We start from the raw sequence: 22,875 nt of genomic DNA on the forward strand, positions 1-22,875 counted from the left end.
GGGTAGAGTCTGAGGATCGGGAAAACAGTCTCTGAATTGGACCTGAAGAGCAGGTCCAATTCAGTTGTGCATACCTGAACCTCATTTGTGAGGGCAGCCCAAATTCATCCCGTAGGGTTTTGAAGGGGGCAAACTCCCTGTGTAGTAATCCCCTGATACAGGAAGACCACACCCCTAGATGACCACAGATTAGCGCAAGGGAGTGCCCTCAATTCCCTCAGTTGGGGGTTATGCCACAAGGGCGTATGGGAGTGCACAAAGTCGGCTACGGTCATTTTGAGTGCAGTTTTACACATACCTGTGTTGTGCAATCAAAGATTTACAACTTTCTCCACCCCTCCTATCCCCCCCCCCTCCCCTGAATAGCACCTGTAAAGGGGAGTACATTAGCTCCAACAGTTTGCTCAGCGCTTTACAACATGAGTGCAGACATTACATTTACATTACAATTTGGTACAAGAGGAATCAGAGGGGCCTGCTCGTTAGAGCTTACAATCTAAAAATACATAGTACATAGAGCCATTCCCTTTCTGGCATGTCAGGGCTTGGTATCTAGGTCCGTCTGTCTTATGTAAATGGTAAAACTGGGATAACTGAGCTGCGATGTAGTACGTCCAAATATCCGGAAGAGCGACCCCTCCCGAGGAAAATCGGGTTCTTGAGGATATTCCACACCAGTTTATGTCTGCTAGGGCCCCATATGAAGGCGTTTAGAATGGTGTCAATTGCTTTAAACATTTTCGTGGGGATTAGGGGCGGTGATTGCCAAAGCTTATATAGGAGTTCAGGTAATTAAATAATTTTTTACCAAGCTGACTCTGCCTATTACCCTAGTGGGAGTCTGGCCCAGGCGTGCGTTCTTGTTTTAACGTAAGATAGCAGGGGCTCCAAGTTATTTGCCAGGTATTCTGATGGGTCCCTAGTGATAATGGATTCCTAGATACTGTAAAGAGGAAACCCTGTGTAATGGAAGAGCCACAGCATCCAGTGTCGGTGGGAACATATCGAGGGGCAGAATCTGTGATTTGGACAATTTATTCGCAGACCCGAGTGTCGCCCGAAGTCCTCAATGATCGGGAGGGCCGCCCGGAGGGATGGGCCCGTGTCCTCGAGGTAGAGGAGCATGTCATCAGCATACATGCTAACCGTCTCTACAACTGAACCCACTTGAAGGCCCTGGACAGACGCATTGTGCCTGATCGAGATGGCTAGTGGTCCTGCAGCCAAGGCATACAGTAAAACGGGGAAGGGGGCAGCCCTGTCGTGTACCCCTCTTTTAATGGGAATGGATCGGATAGCCTCCCATTCACCGCCACTCGAGCTTCAGGGGAAAAGTATAAGAGCCTAACCCATTTGATGAAGTTGGGGCCGAACCCAAATCTAAGGCATTCCCACAGGTACCCCCATTCCACAGAGTCAAATGCCTTAGTGGCATCTAATGCCATCACTGCACGTGTGCCCCCTCTTTCATGTTTTGCGCCTGAATGTTCATGTGTAATCTGCGGATGTTCATAGCTGTATTTTTACCTGGCATGAACCCCCGTTTGGTCATGGTGAATTAAGTTAAGATGAGTGGGTTAAGACGGGACACTAGAATTTTGGCCAATATTTTAATATCAGCCTGGAGCAGGGAGATTGGGCAGTAGAAAGCCGAGTGGGTCCTTCCCAGGCTTTGGCAGAACTACGATTATGGCCTGGTGAAGAAAATCGGGAAGGGTTTCATACTTGAATATATAATTGTATAACCTAAGAAGGTCGGGGACTAGTACTTCGACATATGCCGCGTAAAAATCCAGTGGCAGGCCATCCTGACCAGGGGCTTTGGCCGCCGCCAGGGACAATAAAGCCACGGCAACTTCGTCACTAGTGATGGGTGCCTCCAAGCCTCCGAGTTACGGACAGATGGAGAAATTGTATATGTTGCAAGAAAGCCCGGGTCTCCTGTATCGAGGCCTCCACCTGGGATTCGTACAGTTCTGCATAATATGAGTGGAACATTTCCGCCACCAATGTCGGGTCTGCAACATGGGCACCCTGTGTATCCAACAAGAACATCACCACTGGTGGCCTGGCATTCTGGTGGGCCAGGTAGGCAAAAAGCCTTCGCCCTCTCACCCTGCTCAAAAACCCATTGCGCGTAATGTAAATGATCTACTACCCGTGTTTGGAGCTTGAGGGTCGATGCGTTTTGCGGCGTGGGATCCAATGTAACATGTTAGTGACGGACTCCAGTTGGTCAGAGGCCTGTTTAAAATTGAAAAGTGGAGAAGGCTTTCAACCTGTTCATGCGTCGGGACAGAACATCACGTGCATATAGTTTAAACGTCTCCCAAACCGCACCCACCAGAGCCGTGCCCTTATTAACGTTAAAATAAAATCGCCACTCCTCGAAGATGTCCTCTGGTTCCCCTAGGCCTTCAGCCAGAAAGGGTGAAGACGCCACACCCGCTGTCCTGCATGAGGGGCAAGGAGAAGAGTGCCCAACAGGGGGTATGATCAGACAGCGATCTGGCATGGTACCCTGCATCCTCCATCAGGGGGACCAGTATATTGAACACCATGATGTAGTCTATTCGGGACATAGTGGAGTGCGTGGCTGAAAAGCATGAAAAAGTTGGTCATCTGGGTACTTATGACACCAGGCGTCAGTCAGGGAGAGGTCCGTAAAGGTGCTGCTTAGTCGGGAAGCACTCCGTGGTGCTGTGGCAGAATGCAGGTGTATTCTGTCTATAGCTGGGTTTAGTACCATATTAAAATCCCTGAGCCATATAGCCGGGGTTGCTGGGTGTTGGGTCACGAAGGAAAGTCCTGAATTATAAGACTGACATTATATGGCAGTGGTATGTAGCATGCCAGGATAAGATACGGTTTACCATACAATGTACAGTGCACAAAAATAAACCAGCCCTGGGGATCCGTTTGTAAGGATAACAGGTGAAATTGCAACATTTTGGCTATTAATACGGATATTCCACTGAAGTACGGGGTATGCGTGGCATGATAGGCCCACCCTATCCAAGGGCGCTTTAGCGCTAGTTGTAGCTGGCCCGTGACATGCATCTGCACCAGAACCGTTATGTCCGCACGGTAGGATTTAAGGCAACCGAAAACTGCGGTGCGCTTGATTCTATCCCGGACTCCGCGGACATTCCATGTCAAAAATTTTATAGTGGCCATCTAAGATTAGATGTAGCATGAATATTCAGGCAAATTGGAATGGTTCCCAGGGTGAGGGTCACCCCCCACAATCACTACACACATTGCTCAAAGTCATGTACCAACAAGTTCTTCCATGTATGCCAATGTAACACAAATCTAGACATCTTGTCTACTGAAAAATTACCCAAACAAACCTCCCACCTAGCCCTCAGCTTCCCCAACTGTGCTGGAGCATACAACCCAGTACCAATAAGATCTAAACAAGACATTCTGGTGTCTAGCCACAACTAACCCTGTGTGGCAGTTCTTTTAACACCCGTGCCAGAACGTCAGGGCAACAAGGCGTCAGACACCCCATCTAGTAGAACATGGGGTAGGCCTGCGCTATATGTGGACTTGTTTATAACAGATTATGTCCATGTGCATCCTGAGGCTTACATAGCCCTGCTCTCGGTTGTGGGATCGGTTATTGGGAGAGGAAAGGATAGCACTACCATACGAAGAAGACCAGGCTCCCCTCCCATAACAGCCCGCTTAAGCAGGATTATTAGGAGCCCATTGGGAACAAAGTAGTAAAGTAAAATAAGAATAGAATAAAATAAAATAAAAGCCCCCCGCCACAGACAGGGGCAGATGTAGGGGATCCCCCAAATAGGCGATTTTTAGAGTACAGGTGCATACACTTGCCAGGAAGTTCCCTCGCCAAGTGCTCCATCATCCTGGGGACATTTAAGCCCCCAAAGCAGGGTCTGCAGGTGGTTCAACCACTTGAGGTGGGTGCGCAAGGGGTAGTTGTGGCTCGCGACCATCCAAGTATAGGTTGTGAGGCACACAGCATCTGTACTATATCACCGTAGGTCATTTTAAGTCACCCGATCCTGTTCCCCATAGGCAAGCAGTCCCAATAAGACAGGGCAACAGCAACAGTCATGCAGTCGAATGTGCAAGCAGAGTCAACAGTCTTTTAAAGTGGTGGTGCAGACATCTTACCCCCTGCCCGCGGTATCCGGTGTTTGGCCTCAGACATGGCGATTCCTGTTAGCCTGTTTGGTCCAGCCACCCCGATGCTTGTGCCAGATCTTCAAAAAAAAGTATGTTTTGTCGTCTCCCACAATGCGGAGCCTCATCAGGAATAACATTGCATATTTCAAGTGCTGGGCTCTAAGGCGCAGTTTTACATCCATGAACCGGGCCCTCTGCTTCTGGACTTCGGCAGAGAAGTCCGGTAACACCATCACGAGCCCCACCTGAAAGGAGATGTTGCCCTTCTCCCGATTTAAAAACGCAGAATGGTGCCCAGTCACAAATATTGAGCAACTTTGCAATAAAAGTACGTGGTGGCGCCCCTTCAGGCGGACGCCGTGCAGGCATGCGGTGCACCCGTTCTACTACAAACGTGGCAAACAGGGCCTCTCTACCAAATGTCTATCAGTAGCTTTTCCAAAAACGTGGCCGGATCCGATCCTTCAGCCCCTTCTGGCAAGCCAATGAAACGGAGATTCGATCGAAGGGCCCCGTTTTCCAGGTCATCTTGCTTTTGGGCTAATTGCTGGAGCTGGAGCTTTATGTCCTCCTGAGCATGCTGCATAGGATAAAGCACGTCCTCCGCCTGGCTGATCCTCGTTTCCATCTCCTTAACCCTGTTCTGGATCTTAGTCATATACTGTCTGATGAGGGAGATATTTACCCTTATCTCCTCTATCTTTGTGGTCAGGGAGGATTGGCAGAGTGAGATTGCCTCCAGTACCTTAGTGGTATCAGTCCCTGCATGCTCCTGAGGTGAAGGCAGTGGCGGGGTAACGCCATCTTGTCACGCATGGTCCTTCTCCACTCGTCTATACCTATCCAGCGACGAGGTAGCTGCAGTGTTCCGCTTTGGCGGCGACATTGCCGGTACACTTCTGGATACTCGAGTGAGTGGAGTAGGTCAATTTCAGGCCGTTATGGGCACTCAGGATAGTAGATCAGGATTGTCCGAGAGAGCGCCTCTCACATGCATCCTACACCATTGCCGTCCAGGCCACGCCTCCTACTTACCTCAGCTTTTCATTTTCCTAGTTCCCATTTAGATATTTTCAGCTTTCCCATACTTTTCATGCCCGGTTTCCACAAGATAGTTTAACTGCACAATCCACTCTAGGATCAGTACTTTGGTTTGAATGTTTGGCGAGGTCCACCTCGAGAGATTGTATTCTCATCTTGCTTTAATTTCTCTCCAGTCAATCGAGAGTCTTAGAGCAAGGTGGATGCAAGACATACTAGGTCTGGACATAGAAGATTTGAGGAGTGTGTGGGATTTCCCTCTGCAATCTCTGGTATCTTTGAGAGATGATATGATCTAATTTAAATTGGAACATAAGGAATATATCACACCACAGACTTCAAAAAGATCCTGTGTGTTCTTTTGAGTGTTGGCGGTGTGGAGCGGCCCAGGGGGATTTCACACACATCTTCTGGACCTGTCCATATATAGTTATTTTTTGGGTGGAAGTTGTGGATTTGTTGAACTCTATTACTTCCGCTCCTCTGCCGGTCTCAACAACTATATATTTGTTGGTTCTGGTGGAGGCATTTCTCCCTACAGTATCTGAGTGAGTGTTTGTTAATACTACATTATTCTATGCAAGAAAAGCTATTGCTTTACATTGGAAGAAACCTTTCATGCTTATATACTGGAAACAATTGGTAAATCTCCCACTGTATAAAGATACCTACATTAACAGGGGCTGTCCTAGTATGTATGATAAAATCTGGGCAAAGTGGCTGGACAAACCGTATACGGCATCCAAGGTCCATGAGGGTTATTGATTATAATATAGATATTTCTAGATACAGGATGCTTGGGGCCACTGTGGACTAAAGTTTACTTTTGCTATATTAGATGTGGCTTGATATTAAACTTGACAAATAAATGATAAGGCTTCGATCACAGCTCAATTAAAATACCTTTTTGTAAAATTATTATTATTTTTTTAAATTGATTGATGCTATGCAACGTGATTGGATCTTGAACTTGCATTTATATTTTGGCACAAAGTGTATTAGAGCTGCTCGATTCTGGCCAAAATGAGAATCACTTTTTTGCTTGGAATAAAACGAAGATCACAAGATCACGATTCTCACGACGTAAAATATTTCACATTTAACCACTTGCCGACCGCCGCACGACGATGTACGTCGACAGAATGGCACGGGCAGGCACATGGGCGTACATGTACGTCCCTGCCTTCCCGTGGGTGGGGACGTGGCGAGTCCCATAAGTGCAGTTCAAGCTGGTGAGGTGGCAAGCACAAGTAGTGTCCCGCTGCCACCAAGACAAAGAGAAAGACAGGCCCGTCGTACCCATAGTGCTCTTCCTGCAGAATTCGCCAATCCTAATTGGGTGCCCACCACTTCTGGCCAACCTGGCATTAACGTGGAAACAGTTGATTTTACGACACTTGACTTTTACTCACTGTTTTTCACCGAAGATCTCTATAGATCTATTGTGGAACAAACCAATTTGTACACTGGTCAACACATCGCCACTATTCCCCAGTCCGCCCTTGCCAGACAATGGAAACCAGTTACGGTTTCCGAAATTAAAATCTTTCTGGGCCTCTCCCTCAACATGGGCATAACCAAAAAGAGTGAGTTGCGGTCATATTGGTCCACTGACCCAATTCACCATATGGGCGTGTTCTCTGCTTCCATGTCCAGGGCACGATACGAGCAGATTTTGCGGTTCATGCACTTCAGCGACAATGAACTCTGTTGTCCTCGTGGAGACCCTGAATACGATCGGCTCTACAAAATTCGGCCCCTCATAAACCACTTCAACCGTTTTGCAGACTTGTTTACTCCCCATCAAGTTGTCTGCGTTGAGGAGTCCCTGATTAAGTTTTCTGGTTGCTTGTCATTCAAACAATACGTCCCCAACAAGCGTTCCAGATACGGGGTCAAGATGTATAAGCTCTGTGAAAGGGCCACGGGCTATACACGTAGTTTTATGGTTTATGAGGGTAAAGATAGTCACGTAGAGCCGGAGAACTGCCCTGACTACATAGGAAGCGCTGGCAAGATAGTGTGGGACATGGTGTCACCCTTATTCGGAAAGGGGTACCACTTGTACGTGGACAATTATTACACAAGCGTGCCACTGTTTAGTCACTTGTTTGATCAGAAGATTGGAGCATGTGGCACCGTGCGACCTAATCGCCGGGGCTTTCCCCAGCGGCTTGTAGAGTCCCGTCTTAGGCTGGGGGAGAGAGCCTGCTTGCGCAGTAATAATTTGCTCGCTATGAAGTGGAGGGATAATAAGAATGTTTTCGTTCTTACCTCCCTTCATGCAGACACGACGGTCCAAATTCCTACGGTGACTGGTATTGTGGAGAAACCCCTCTGTGTCCACAAATATAACCTTAACATGGGAGGGGTGGACCTCAATGACCAGTTGTTGGCGCCGTATCTAGTTGCCCGTAAGGCCAGACGCTGGTACAAAAAAGTGTCTATTTATTCCAATTGGCTATGCTGAATGCTTATGTGCTACACAAAGCTTCAGGACGGACTGGATCCTTCCTTAAATTCCAGGAGGATATCGTCAGAGCCCTTCTGTATCCAGGCGGTGCTCCACCTCACGTTCCCCAACCAGATGCAGTAAGCCGGCTGCATGAGAGGCATTATTCTTATGTCATCCCGAGTACCCCTACCCAACGAGCTCCCCAAAGAAAATGTCGTGTCTGCAGAAAGCGCGGATATAGACGTGACACCCGTCATTGTCCCCGCTGTCCTGACAATCCTGGTCTTTGCATTGGTGAATGTTTTGAACGCTACCATGAACTAGTTGAGTTTTAGAGTAGGGTACAGCATTGCACAGGCTAGGCACACGTTCACAGGGTCTCCCAAGATGCCATCGCATTTTGAGAGACCCAAACCACTGGAAACGTTACAAAAGTTACATAAAAAAGTGTTAAAAAAAAAAAGTAAAGTAAAAAAACCAAAAAAAAATAAAAAAAACCAAAAATAGTTGTCGTTTTATTGTTCTCTCTCTCTATTGTTCTGCTCCTTTGTACTGTATTCTATTCTGCAATGTTTTATTGTTAACCATTTTTTGTTTTCAGGTACGCCATTCAGCTGTAGCGTGGATTTATTTATCTTGACAGCAACAGCGTTTGCTCCCACGATACGTAAAGCCGCGACTCCAGCACTGTCGGAGGTGATTTCACCACCACAGTTAAAAAAGAGCATATATGCCGAAGCATGGGGGCATAAAGGGTGGAGGAGCGATCTGCTCCTACCTTTTGCGGGAGGATGCCCCCATGCTTCAGCATATATAAATGGTGCATGTATGCCCACCATTAGAAGTGGGTGGATGAAGGGAGGTATCTAATGGTGGGCATACCCACCGATCAATATTTTTTTTTCGTTCAGCCCACAGGCTGCATGAAAAAAAAATTACAATATATGCCCAACCAGTTCCAGCAACATACTGGTATGTTGCTGGATTTTGAGTGCTTATACCAGAATGATGCCTGCAGGTTTAGGTATCATCTTGGTATCATTCTTTTCAGCCAGCGGTCGGCTTTTATGTAAAAGCAAGCCTAGCGGCTAATTAGCCTCTAGACTACTTTTACAAGCAGTGGGAGGGAAGGTCCCCCCCCCCCCCCGCACCATCTTCCATGGTTTTCTCAGGCTCTCCTGTCCCAACAGGGAACCTGAGAATGCAGCCGGTGGTTCCGCCAGCTGACCATAGAGCTGATCAGAGACCAGAATGGCTCCAATCATCTCTATGGCCTAAGACACCGGAAGCTACGAGCATTTCATGACTTAGATTTTGCGGGATGTAAACAGCGCCATTGGGAAATTGGGAAAGCATTTTATCACACCGATCTTGGTGTGGTCAGATGCTTTGAGGACAGAGGAGAGATCTAGGGTCTGATAGACCCTAATTTAAAAAAAAAAAAAAAAAAAAAGGAGTACCTGTCACTACCTATTGCAATCATAGCGGATATTTACATTCCCTGAGATAACAATAAAAATCATTTAAAAAAAATATATAAATGAAAGGAACAGTTTAAAAATAAAATAGCAAAATAAATAATAAAAAAAAACACCAAAAAAATAAAAAACACCCCTGTCCCCCCCTGCTAAGGCGCAACGTTGAACACAAGCGTTGGTCTGGTGTCATATGTAAACAGCAATTGCACCATGCATGTGAGGTATCACCACGAAGGTCAGATCGAGGGTACTAATTTTAGCAGTAGACCTCCTCCGTAAATCTAAAGTGGCCACCTGTAAAGGCATTTAAAAATGTACGTAGTTTGTCGCCGCTGCACGTTTCTGCGCAAATTTTAAAGCATGTCGTGTTTGGTATCCATGTACTCGGCCTAAGATCATATTTTTTATTTCATCAAACATTTGGGCAATATAGTGATTTTTAGTGCATTAAAAGAAAAAAAAGTGTGTTTTTTCCCCAAAAAATGCGTTTGAAAAATCGCTGCGCAAATACCGTGTGAAAAAAAAATGAAACACCCACCATTTTAATCGGTAGGGCTTTTGCTTTAAAAAAACACTTCATGTTTGGGGGTTCAAAGTAATTTTCTTGCAAAAAAAAATATTTTTTCATGTAAACAAAAAGTGGCAGAAAGGGCTTTTTCTTCAAGTGGTTAGAAGAGTGGGTGATGTGTGACATAAGCTTCTAAATGTTGTGCATAAAATGCCAGGACAGTTCAAAACCCCCCCAAATGACCCCATTTTAGAAAGTAGACACCCCAAGCTATTTGCCGAGAGGCATGTCGAGTCCATGGAATATTTTAGATTTTGACAAAAGTTGTGGAAAAAAAGACATTATTATTATTTATTTTTTTGCACAAAGTTGTCATTAAATGATATATTGCTCAAACATGCCATGGTTATATGTGAAATTACACCCCAAAATACATTCTGTTGCTTCTCCTGAGTACGGGGATACCACAAGTGTGAGACCTTTTGGGAGCCTAACCGCGTACGGTACCCCAAAATCCAAGCACCACCTTCAGGCTTTCTAAGGGTGTAAATTTTTGATTTCATTCCTCACTGCCTATCACAGTTTCGGAGGCCATGGAATGCCCAGATAGCACAAAATCCCCCCAAGTGACCCCATTTTGGAAAGGAGACACCCCAAGCTATTTGCCGAGAGGTATGGTGAGTATTTTGCAGACCTTCATTTTTGTCACAAAGTTTTGAAAATTGAAAAAAGAAAAAAATATACATTATTTTTTTTTTCTTCATTTTCAAAAACAAATGAGAGCTGCAAAATACTCACCATGCCTCTCGGCAAATAGCTTGGGGCGTCTACTTTCCAAGTAGGGGGGTTTTGTGCTATCTGGGCACTCCATGGCCTCCGAAACTGTGGCTCCCAAAAAGTCTCACACATGTGGTATCCCCGTACTCAGGAGAAGCAGCAGAATTTATTTTGGGGTGTCATTTCACATATGCCCCTGGCATGTGTGAGCAATATATCATTTAGTGACAACTTTGTGAAAAAAAAATAAAAATAAATAAAAGTTTGTAATTTTCCCGCAACTTGTGGCAAAATATAAAATATTCCATGGACTCAACATGCCTCTCAGCAAATAGCTTGGGGTGTCTACTTTCTAAAATGGGGTCATTTGTGGGGGTTTTGTGCCATCTTGGCATTTTATGGCCTTCAAAACTGTGATAGGTAGTGAGGAGTGAAATTACAAATGTATGCCCTTAGAAATCCTGAAGGCGGTGCTTGGCTTTCGGGGCCCCCGTACGCGGCTAGGCTTCCAAAAAGTCAACCACATGTTGTATCCCCGTACTCAGGAGAAGCAGCAGAATGTATTTTGGGGTACAATTCCACATATAACCGTGGCATGTGTGAGCAATATATCATTTAGTGACAACTTTGTGTAAAAAAAAAAAAATATATATATTTTTTTGTCATTATTCAATCGCTTGAGGCAAAAAAATAAAATATTCAATGGGCTCAACATGCCACTTATCAATTTCCTTAGGGTGTCTACTTTCCAAAATGGGGTCATTTGGGGGGGTTTTGTACTGCCCTGCCATTTTAGCACCTCAAGAAATGAGATAGGCAGTCATAAACTAAAAGCTGTGTAAATTCCAGAAAAATGTACCTTAGTTTGTAGATGTGACAACTTTTGCGCAAACCAATAAATATACAGTTATTGACTTTTTTTTTACCAAAGACATGTGGCTGAATACATTTTGGCCTAAATGTATGACTAAAATTGAGTTTATTGGATTTTTCTAATAACAAAAAGTAGAAAATATCATTTTTTTTTCAAAATTTGCGGTCTTTTTACGTTTATATCGCAAAAAATAAAAAAATCGCAGAGTCAGTCAAATACCTTTAAAAGAAAGCTCTATTTGTGGGAAAAAAAAGGACGCAAATTTCGTTTGGGTACAACATTGCATGACCGCACAATTACCAGTTAAAGCAGCGCAGTGCCAAATTGTAAAAAGACCTCTGGTCATTTACCAGCAAAATGGTCCGGTCTGAAAGTGGTTAAGAAAAAAAAAAAAGGGGGGGGGGGGGCCCAACTTGACTGGTTAGTTTTTTTTTTTAATTCATTAAAGTAATTTTTTCCCCAAAAATTGGATTTGAAAGACCGCTGCACAAATACAGCGTGACAAAATATTGCAACAACCACCATTTTATTCTCTAGGGCAGGGGTCCCCAACCCCCAGGCTGCGGCCCACTGCCATAGCATGTTTGCAGCTGGGCCACGAAGGCTGCACTTTCAAAGGTTCGGCAGGAGCGGGCGAGCAGACAGATGACATCACCTCTTGCGGCCCACCCCGCATCACAGCTGTTCCGCCGGCCCTGAACACAACACTGTCTGAGGTGTTGTGTGAGCAGAGAGATGTCACCTCTCACCGCCCGCCCCACCACCGTCCAATCCTCACAGCCGGTGCGAACACTACACTGAGGCGCGACGGATGAGAGATTAAATCTCACTGCTTGACCCGCATCGCCGCATGTTCCACCCCCACCTGGCAACTGAGAGACCACAACTGACAAGCTGCATCTGGTGGTAGGCGATTGTGGAAAGTGACACACTCAGGGTTCCCAAAGATTCGGCATTATGATGAGTTGAACTATTTCTTTATTACAATGCAATAATGGAAATTATGCGCTTCAAATCATCATGACACCATATCAACCATGGTGTTATGATTGAAGCGTCAACACCAGCCATTTCCCCAACAAATCGCCTGCGAAAAAACGCAACCCAGACCCCCAGTTAAACATTTTTCACTTACACACCAAGTCTATTCCATTGACAAATTTTTACAATGTTTATACTTAAGTTCAACTCAAAGAATGTTTTGATTCTTGGCAGACTGCCCGTTTTTTTTCTCTTCCTTTCTTTTGATGGCTGTGGCTTCAGAAGAGCAGAGAGAATTCTTTGCATAGAAAGAATCGGGAAACACTTTAGTCAAGAGCGCGATAACGGTTTGTTTGTTTTTTGTCTGTTTATCAAGTTAAAAGATTTATAAAATAATAATAAATAATAATAATAATAATAATAATAATAATGAGGAATCGGTTCAGTTTTTTATTTTTACATTCAGTCACCTGGCTGAACAAGAAACAACTGACCAATGTTATGGGCAGCTTAACCACTGCTGCCTTTCATCCCTTGCTTGTTATACCTGTGGTCAGATGGCTGCAGTGTTAAACCTCAGTATTGATTGTTTGCTGGAAACCACTTATCTCATTTCCTGCTCGTCTCATGTGGGAACAACATATGAGTAGAACACTTTAGCTAAAGTACTGGACTGCCAGATCTGCAAAAAGTGTTTGATCCACATGGCCTTTGGGACTATATTAAATAAGGACTTTCCTGACTTGCTCTTGATAATATGATCAAGGAGCCTACTGTGGTGGCAAGAACACTAATCTTACTCAGCAGAGAAGCCTAAGCAACAGACTACAAAGCTGCTGAGATGGCCGTCAGCACCTCTCCTCTTGGGGAGCTGAGAGAAACGAGCAATCGGTGGTGTTCGATGGCTCGGTTCTCAGTGCAGAGACTCCAGGGGACCGATGCTGCATCCACCTAGGTTAAGTGTGATTATGGGAAAAAAGCCAAACCCATACTTCAAGTGTCTCGTTTATTCAGAGCTAGAATGTCTCCCTAGTGGTGAATGCAAATAATGACAAACCTAGTGGATTCCATATTGAATGGCATTTCTGAGCTCAAATAAATACATTTAATGCTTTGAAACCTGGAGTCAAGGGGGCAGCAGTGCACTTCCCACACAGAGGGTGGGACTATGCACAAGCCAAAATAGGTCTTAGGGCTTGCATCAAAATGTGCCGCATTAATAATCCAGAAACCCAATAACTGCTGGAAGGGTTATATGGACTGTCCTAACAGCCGTTTGACAGCTAAAAAATGGCAGCATGTAACCCATGGCTAAGATTTAAAGGAGTTTGTGTCCTGTACTGTAGGATTAAGAAAAAACGATTATATCCTGCCAATCATTTATGACCATTGTTGTGGAAGTGTGGCTCTACTTCGTTGCCCCGATTCAGGAAATATTTACTTCTCTATTTGAGTAATTTGCGGTTTGCCTGTAGAATGTGCAGTTTATATTTTTGAAGACTGCATGACTCACCTGCCCAGCCATCTTCTGTATCATTGTCCAGGTCATCCAATTCTTTAAGATCTTCAGCATTAATAATAGTGGCACGCGGAGCCCTTTCAGGTTGGGGTCGTTGTGGGCGTACCGGCCGAAAACTGCCATTAGGCCGGTTTTCTTTCCTGTTGGAAGAGTTAACATAATACATGGGAACATCACAAGCAACAACATTTCATAATGAAATCTAATCTGATTTAAGTCGATAATGCAAAAACAAATATTTCACACATAACATTAAAGCGGAGTTCCAGCCATTTTTTGTTGATTAAATGACAGCAGCTACAAAAACTGTAGCTGCTGACTTAATACAGACACTCAACTGTCCTACAATCCAGTAGTGCACTCACCCCAGCCGTGTTATCCCCGTGCCCTCCCTTGGCAGCGCTGACATCTCTACCAGGTGCACCCAGCTGTGACAGCTTGTGGCTTAACAGTCGGGTTTCCACTGAGCATGCTCAAGTGGCGCTGCGCTCTGTGACTGGTCCTGAAGTCTTCTAGGACCTGTCATGTCCCAGAAGGCTTTGGGAAGGAGAACTTCCCGTCGCCTTAGGTGATCGGAACGGAGGTGGGAGTAGGTACCCATCAAAATTGGGTACCTGCTCCCCCTTCTCCCCAAAAACTTTGCTTCACAAACAGGAACCGGCTTTAAAGCTGAAGTTCCACTTTTAGTTATAAGCTTTAGCTTTAAGTTATGGATGGAATGTAGCTTACTCATGTTTTACCAGCAACTTGCACCTCTTGTGTGAATGTAATGTACTTAGACATACCAAAGCTGCTCAAATGCATGCATTTTGAGAATGTCAAGCAGCTTCATAGTACCAGTTTGTTTTGCATGTGAAATACAGCCTCCATTTGTCAGAGGTCATGAGCTATGCATGGAGACTTTCAGTACTGCATGGACAATGTACATTGTTCAAGCAGAGTACTCAATACCTGTGGCCACAAGCTGAAACTGCGCTCACATTTCCACTTACCCTTCATGACTGTTTATCTGGTATTGTCTAAAAGGTACACGAGGTTCAAGACGGGATTGGGAGGAGGTAAGGGTGGGGAAGGAAGCTCGATCCAATGTCCCAGTGGGTTCAGGTGGGTGCTGAGAACACATCTGAAAAGAGAACAAAGTTAGTTAATAATCCAAGATCTCAATCAAGACAATAAAAGCCTGATCAAATGTGCATTTCATGCTAAAGCATTAGGCCTAAAGCATTCTAACTGTGGAGAACTAAAAGCCAGCTGTTAGGTGTGGCAGTCAATACAAAAAAAAAATTGCATTTGGTCAACCTCACCATAAAAGCAGCTGTCAGGGACATTGCTGAAAGAAATAAAAAAGGGCTGTCAGGTGGGTGACCCTGTAAGGGGAGTTAACATTCTTACCTTGTAGGAGGGAGAGAAGGGGAAGCCGAAGAAGGGTGAAAAAAAAAAAAAAAAGGGGGGGGGGGGAGCACTACAACAATTAGACACCTTTAAGTGAAGCGTCTGGTAACTGCCTGGATAGCGTTACAGAACCCCCAAACATGGGTTGGTCTGCACCGCAATAACTGACCACTTGGTTTGTGGTCATTGCTGCAAGCCCCACCCTTTCCACTGGATGCAAACTACTATTGGTTAGTAAGGGCACCCACCACAACAGTAAGCACATTTGGCTGGTGATCAGGCTGGCACCATCAGGAAATCTGGCCCTTTGCTCAGAGTAGAGTGCATCTAGAAGGCACAGCTGGTCTAAAGCAACATGCAGGAACCTGGGGGTGTCTGCTATCAAGTTTTACTTTTTAATTTTTTACAGTAAAACTGTCATTCCTTATTCTAGCAAACATTACTTGCTCAAGTCACAGATCTCTAGCAATCCATAGATGGCAGGTGTGAAACCTTACAATGGAAATCAGTTGAATTTTACACTTTCTTTTTGGATACAATTACATCAACCCACCTTTGCGGAGATCAGCCAATACAAAATATAAATAGTTTCAGGCAACAGGGAAGAAGGAGGAGGGAGGAAAAAAGGCTAAAGTGAGCAAATAAAGTGGATTTTTTCACAGATTTTCACAGCTGCTATCTAGGCATTGATAGAGAGTGGTGACATGCGAGGCAGAAATAAAGAGCCTACAACAGCCTCTGTGCAGATACGGTTTGATTGGATAGTAGGATAAACAGCACAGGTCACAAAGTTTTCTAGAAGACATTGAAAAACAGTGGTACATCTTGAAATTGTAAAATTCAGTTTAACAAATGACCTTGCTAAATGCTGTGTAATGTGTCGTTATTTTTAGGCCATCTTGTAAGTTCAATTTTGCAAATGGCCTTGCTAAAATGTCATGCGTCTTATTTTAGGCCTTTTTTGCCTCTTAGTAAAGTGAACTTTTGCTTCAAGATGGTCCGATCGCTGCTAAGAAATACAGAGCAGGGTATGCTGCTTTTCTGACTCTTTCAGCTCAAGTATGATGCACAGTACTTTAGCAAATTAAATGTCATTTAGATAAGGATTATATATGCATCTTGATCTATCAAAACCCCACTGTGTGCAATGCTAATATAAGGACACATGTGAATTAGTTACATTGTCATTACTTAAAAACCATTTAAAAAGAAATTAAAATATTTGCTTGATATTAATATAAAGTATGCATCCTACTGGCACTCACAAAAGCTGGCAGCATATCATGGTAGGTTGGTGGATGGTATGTGTTTCCCAAAAACTGCGAAGCCCCTTTTCGAGGAGGCTGAGCCGGACGTAGCGAAAGCTCCTTCGAATCGTTAGCTTGCGCCGCAGGGGGGGCCCCATCTCCAGAGATGGTGGACTTGCTGCCCGGCTCAGTAGGAGAGACGGTTGGAGATATGCCACTAGAGATGCTTCTCCCACCGCCCTCCCTCCAACTGGTGACATCTGAAACAGGAGCATAAGAAGAAACTGAGATTAACACTTTCACCTTCCACTAAAATGCTGGGGTACTTAACAGATAAAGAGAAGGTGCAACTCCCATGTTCTTAATCCCTAAATCACTAAACAAAAGCATTAAAAAATTATTGATTTTTGTTGTATGGATCGACATTTCTTGTGTTCAGTGAGAATTGTATACATCTTGGAGATCTGTGCCTTAGCAGTCCAGTCCCTGTGACAGCAAGCAAAATGCCCTCAGGCCTACAGTGACAGAATTCTTAAGACATGGCTCACAGCAAATCCTAAAGGTTAGCAGCATACATGACCAAGAGCTTGTACAAGCTTAAAGTGGAAGGTAAATCTAACTATTCTTGAAAATATTCCCTCCCCCTGCCTCCTCCCTAACCTGCATAAAAAAATAAAATAAATGAGCTGTGTACTTAATCTGCTCTGGTCCTGTCACTTAAAGCGGGGTTCCACCCTAAAGTGGAACTTCCGCTGATTGGAACCCTCCCCCCCTCCGGTGTCACAATTGGCACCTTACAGGGGGGAGGGGGGTGGAGATACCTGTCAAAGACAGGTATTTTCACCTACTTCCGGGCATAGACTCCCGTGGGAGTCTATGTCATTTCCTGTCCTGCCGCGCTGTCTGCTGGGACACACATGGGTCCCAGTGACAGCGCGGACAATTCCTATTGTGCTGCGCGACTCGCGCATGCGCAGTAGGGAACCGGGAAGTGAAGCCGATTAGCTTCACTTCCTGATTCCCTCACCTAGAATGGTGACGGCAGCAGCCGAGAGCTGAGCGATCGATCGGCCTCGGCTGCCGGCATCGCTGGAACCCGGGACAGGTGAGTGTCCATTTATTAAAAGTCAGCAGCTGTAGTATTTAAAACTGCTAGCTTTTAATATTTTTTTTTTTTGGTGGAATCCCTCTTTAATTAGCTCTGGCTCCCCTGGGTTAGAGAGTGGCTGCTGCATGGGACAGGCGGGAACTCTAACAGCTATGCTATGGGAACTGATGGGTGATGTCATGACTCCTGGAATTCACAGCCGTTGACAAGCTCTAAACTACACAGGGAAACCAGAGCTGGTGAATCACGTGACACCCTATCTGTAGAGGATGGTGCCATCTTAGTTTCCATTTAGAACTATAGTTGGCACATGGTGAGAAGCACACATGGCCAACTAGGACACCATCCATATGTGGTCCTGAAAGCTTGACAAAAGCAAGCACACCAGTAATCACCAGAGACATTACTTAAATGTAGCACACACAGCACATATGCTAGCAGGCAAAATGCTAAATCACTGCACAAAAACGCTGTTTCATTTTTAAGTTTAGTGTACATGTCCAAAGTGAAATTGCTTTGGGGAAACAATTAAAAATTCCACCCTAAAGTATAACTAAACTCAAGAACAAAAATGCAATATTACAACTTGCCAGTTTTTCAATGTAGTAGCTGCATTTTGTTTTGTTTTCTACATTTTTAGATCGTAAAAGGGGAAAAAAAATAAAATTTCCTTTAGGTCCACTGAGGGACATAGAAAGTCCTAAACCAATGCGTTATAATGCAACCTTGAGGAGGATAGGACGCTGCTGACCGTAAATCTGTTTACTACAAATGGTTTTCAATAAAGCATTCGCAAAAGTAAGATCATAAACTGGGATGAAAGACTTAAAAAAAAAAAAAAAAAAAAAAAAAAAAAAAGCATTTTAGTGTGTTTCCAAAAATCGTACTCTTTTCATTGAGAGACAAGAAGTCAAATCTTTGGGATGACCAAAAGCAGTATGAGGGGGTTGAAAACAAAGCAAACACTGACTAACAGGGCCAAGAAAAAAAAGACAACTGAAAACTGCCTGCAGCTCAAAGGCTGTTACACCTGCAGCTGGCATCAAATGAGGCCAAAACATCAATCTGGCAGAACTTCTGGAATGTGAGAACAGATGACTAGGTGGCAACCTTGCAAATCTGTAAACAGTTTGATACTGAAAGGCATGGAAGCCAATTCTATGACTCCATAGGGTTGAAGGATTGTCTGCCTGAGCCACCTAGAGATGTTGGCACAAGAAGTCCGTGTACAATTGCAGGATTCATTTGGGATGACTAAAAAGGAAATCAGTCCTCATAAGCAGTGACTGAAAGATAGACTCCTAAAGCCCAAACTAAAAATTCAAACAATGGAGAGAAATTTGCTATTGGTGAATAGGAGCCAGAGAGAAGGGCAGAAAAATTATGCCCTGGTTGAGGTGAAGGGCAGAAACTACTTAAGGCAAGGATGATATCTTGGGTCCCAACACCCCCAAGCAAAACCAGAAATGGTTCTCTGCAGAATTAGACAACTAGTTCGGATACTTGTCTTGCAGAGGCGATTGCCAAGAAGAAACCTACCTTGAGTAGTTAAGAAAGGTCTCTCACTCTGGCAAAATGTTTAGATGGCACTCTAGAGATGTGGACACGTGTTCTGGATGTGATGGGGGTCTGACCGACCCTATTCATATGATGTGGAGGGGTCCAAAACTTCATAGCTACAGGCAAGATTTTGTAACTTTAATATCCTCCATTTACCAGGTTGCCTTGCCACTTGAACCAAAATGATGCCTCCTTAAGACTGTGACCCCCCTACATGTGCCTCTGTATGGCCCTGAACAGTACCTGGCGACACGTATGATTCTTCCCGATGACTGATGTATACCAATAAAGGTGTGTTTTCTGACCAAATCCAAATTGGATTAACTTCCAGTAAGATGATCTAGCACTGTAGAGACCGTCAAACTTCTCAAACTTTCAGGACGTTGATAGGGAGACAATCAAGTACCCTGCAACTACAAGAAGCCTGACATCTCAACAGACTGACATGCTGACATCTTTTAAGAGGGCCCTCTGAAAGATGGGAAGGAAGGACTTCCAAATAAAGAGCTGGATTCCTGAACCATCAAGCCAGGAAACCTGGTCTTTGGCGATTGTTAATCTAGTCACCAAACAGATTCGTCTTACTCTACAATGACAGAATTGAGGAGGTCCAGAGAAAAAAATAAAAATGGGCAAATGCAATGACCTCAAAAGAGGCCACTATAAGAGCCAAGATTCCAACACAAAGCAGAGCGTTGGACAGTTCCTAGACCATGAAGTTTGAAACCGAGTCCTGGCCAGTGTGTCTGAAGTTCCTCTGGTGGAGGGAACACTCTGGCCAGAACCATGTCCAGGACTAGACCCAGATTCTTGAAACACGTCAAATGCAGTGACTTTGATCCATCTGAATTACTGTGAAGTTTGGACAGTCAACATCAGGTTGTTGAACAGAAGCAGTGCAGGGGTCAAATGCATACCACAGGATTCACTTATGTGCTGGAAAGACAGGGATATGTAGGCAAGTATCTGACATTCACAGAATCCAATAAGTTGCTCTGGTGAAGAAAGGCAATGAGATTGTGTACATTCCATGCAAAATTTGCAGATTTGACTAAAAGCATTCAGAAGAAGTTGACATCCAGAATGAGGAAAATGCCTCCTTTGGGCTTGGGCACAGTAAACAGATTGGAGCAAAAATACAAACGATTTTGCCACAGAAGTGGGACAATTATACCTTCAACAAGACCATCTCTGAGGGCTTGGTGTAGATCTGCTAATCTGTACAGGGACACAAGAAAACTGGAGGTGAGGAGCCAAGGAGGGCACAAAGTGACTCTACCATCACCGAAAAGTTAACAAATGCTTCTTTGGAAATTGGGGGTGCACAGTCATGCAGAGGGAGGCTTTCTAAGGATTTCGCAGATTTTGAGCAGAAATTAACTACAGCGCTACTGTATCGAGACAAAATGGGAGGCAGCACCTTTGATGGATAGGTCCTGAAAACCTATAGAAGGTGAATACGAGTAGAGGAAGAGGGCACCAATCAGCTGGGGTAGAAATATAATGGACAGATAAGGATGGGAAACAAGATAATAATAATAATAATAAATGAACTTACTTTTGGGAGTGAAGATGGTACATGTCATCTGAAAAGCGGTGGATATCACTTGAGCTCTATAGAGGGCTGCTGATGTGGGTGAGATGGAGAGGTCTATGGTGGGAACAGCAGCTGCAGATAGAGTTTTGAAGAAGCACAATGTACTTGTGGAACATAGTCACCCCTTGGCCTGTTTTAAACCTAATGGCAGTCTATCAATAAACCTGTTGAACAGATGTTGGCGTGCAGCCAATTTCTCATTTGGTCTACATGTTCACAGATGCGATCCGGAGCCAGCTCCCAACCCTTGCTAATTAGTGGATTATTATACTCACCTAGGGCAGCAATCTGTCTCATTTCTCCTGCAGATAGAGTGTCAGGCAGCTCAGGTGGACGTTAGCAGCTGCAGATGGGGCGCCAGGTTGTTCGATTGCCGACAGCGGCTGCAGCTGAAACGTCAGGACTATATGGTGGATGACAGCGCCTGCAGATTGAGTAGGTCAGCAGCTTAAGATGAGGCATTAGGCTGATCAGTGGATAACAGCGACTGCAGTTGTAAGGGCCAGGCTGCTCAGGGGATGGCCGGTGCAAGCTGTCAAGTAGCGCAGCAGCTTGCGGATGTGGGATGGTTGCACTCAACAGCAGGGTAAGAGCTGTACCGGGCTGCTGTCTAATCGAAAGCAGGGACGCCGGCCACCCTGCAGTGTAGTGTAGTGTCATATTAGAATGGTCAGGTAGGCTCCATTCTCCACGAGGGTGACGTGGCTACGCATTTCAGGGCTCTGTTCTTTTGTCAAATCAATAGTGAATAGGCCAGGGTCTTGCATGAATGTAGTAAAAACCTTAGCCGAAAAGGAAAAAATGGTCCAGCCACTCTCAATAGAGCCAAAAGCACAGGATAAATGGTCTGAAGATGTGGGCACTATCAGTAGGCACACTGCGAGCAGCCCCAAAGCCATTAGCAGAATAGCACAAAACAGGAATTTCTCTCATGTCTGTAATCAAACAAGTTTCAGCTGTATGGAGGTAAAGCAAGGTATAGGCTCAGGGTAAGAGGTACAGCCTCAGGGTCTTATGAAATCTAGACAGCTGGTAACAGCTCAAAGTCAAATGCCCAAAGTCACTGTAGGCAGGCAGCAGAAACAGACCAAAGATCACAGCTTTGTTTGACCTCTTACAAGAAGGAGCAGTAGCCTGGAAAGGTTTCCACAATGTTATATGGCAGGGAATTGTGCAGAGCACACTCGCATAATGCTACACCCAACTAATGGAGACACCACTCAATCCCTCAAATCCTTTTACAGCAAAACCAGTGGGAACAGAGAAAAAAAAAAAAAAAAAAAAAAAGGTACTCAAGAGTCTAGAGAGCAGTAATCCATCTTACCAAGTCCAAACACAATAGCAGAAAAAAGACCACACAACTGAGGCATGATTGTAGTATAAGGGATTATCCTGCGCTGGTCATTTTTTAATTGTTTTTTATTTGTTTGCCAGTGATCAATCTTCCCGTAATGATGCCACGCTTCTGGACCTGGAAACTGCTTGAAAGGTTAGTCTGTCCCAGGATACAATCAACTGACACACTAGGAAGAGGTGGGCTAACCGTGGCCAATATGTAAGCTGGCCCAGATAACCCCTCTTTTTCTGTTTGCCACTGTCCAAATCCTTACACACATGGCAGTATAAGCCAGCAGCATAGGAGGTGTGCAAAACATACCAGTAATCTTAAATATGCAGTGCCCCTGGCACCACTATTGAGCTGCAATGAAATTACAAATAATCCTATCTTCTGTAAATTACCAATTTTCCTAACCCTCCATGTAATGGAGATATGCAAAGGCAGACATGTTTAAAATCCAGTGAGCTCCCAACTTTACACCTGGGCTGATGACACAGTGCCTCTTCTATACTGAAATTGTCAGCCCTTTTTCCTGGACCACAGAACTCCACCCATCCCCACTTCTCGCTTTCCCCCAAACCTCCATAAGCACAATGGCTGCATACAAATTTCAGGTCAGCGCCTCACTATATTAAGGAATCCAGGAGAAGCATGTCAGCCCTGAAGCAATCAATTTATGTACAAAAGTTTTCCTGTTTCAGTATAATTATCTTTCACAAATAGGAAGACAAGACAATATGCAGTCAAAATTTTATATGCGGTCATCCCCCTCCAATAATACATCGTGCTAGCAGATTACCTAATAAAGCACAATATAGAGCAAGCTGCTATTGCATTA

The 22,875-nt window shown here is 44.5% G+C and overlaps 1 protein-coding gene across 1 annotated transcript in view; it reads right to left on the minus strand.

The window, feature by feature from the left end:
- Window positions 1–22,875, minus strand: part of PRRC2B (proline rich coiled-coil 2B) — a gene marked incomplete in the record, with an annotated part of 197,601 nt that overhangs the window by 108,088 nt on the left and 66,638 nt on the right. Inside the window, 3 exon segments of the mRNA XM_077477969.1 lie at window positions 13,789–13,934; window positions 14,787–14,917; window positions 16,452–16,693. Of these exon segments, the coding sequence (XP_077334095.1) occupies window positions 13,789–13,934; window positions 14,787–14,917; window positions 16,452–16,693 (519 nt within the window).

This window comes from Lithobates pipiens, unplaced genomic scaffold (assembly GCF_037356315.1).
Source record: "Lithobates pipiens isolate NorthernLeopardFrog02 unplaced genomic scaffold, aLitPip1_a1.2 Scaffold_1, whole genome shotgun sequence".
Lineage (NCBI taxonomy): Eukaryota > Metazoa > Chordata > Amphibia > Anura > Ranidae > Lithobates > Lithobates pipiens.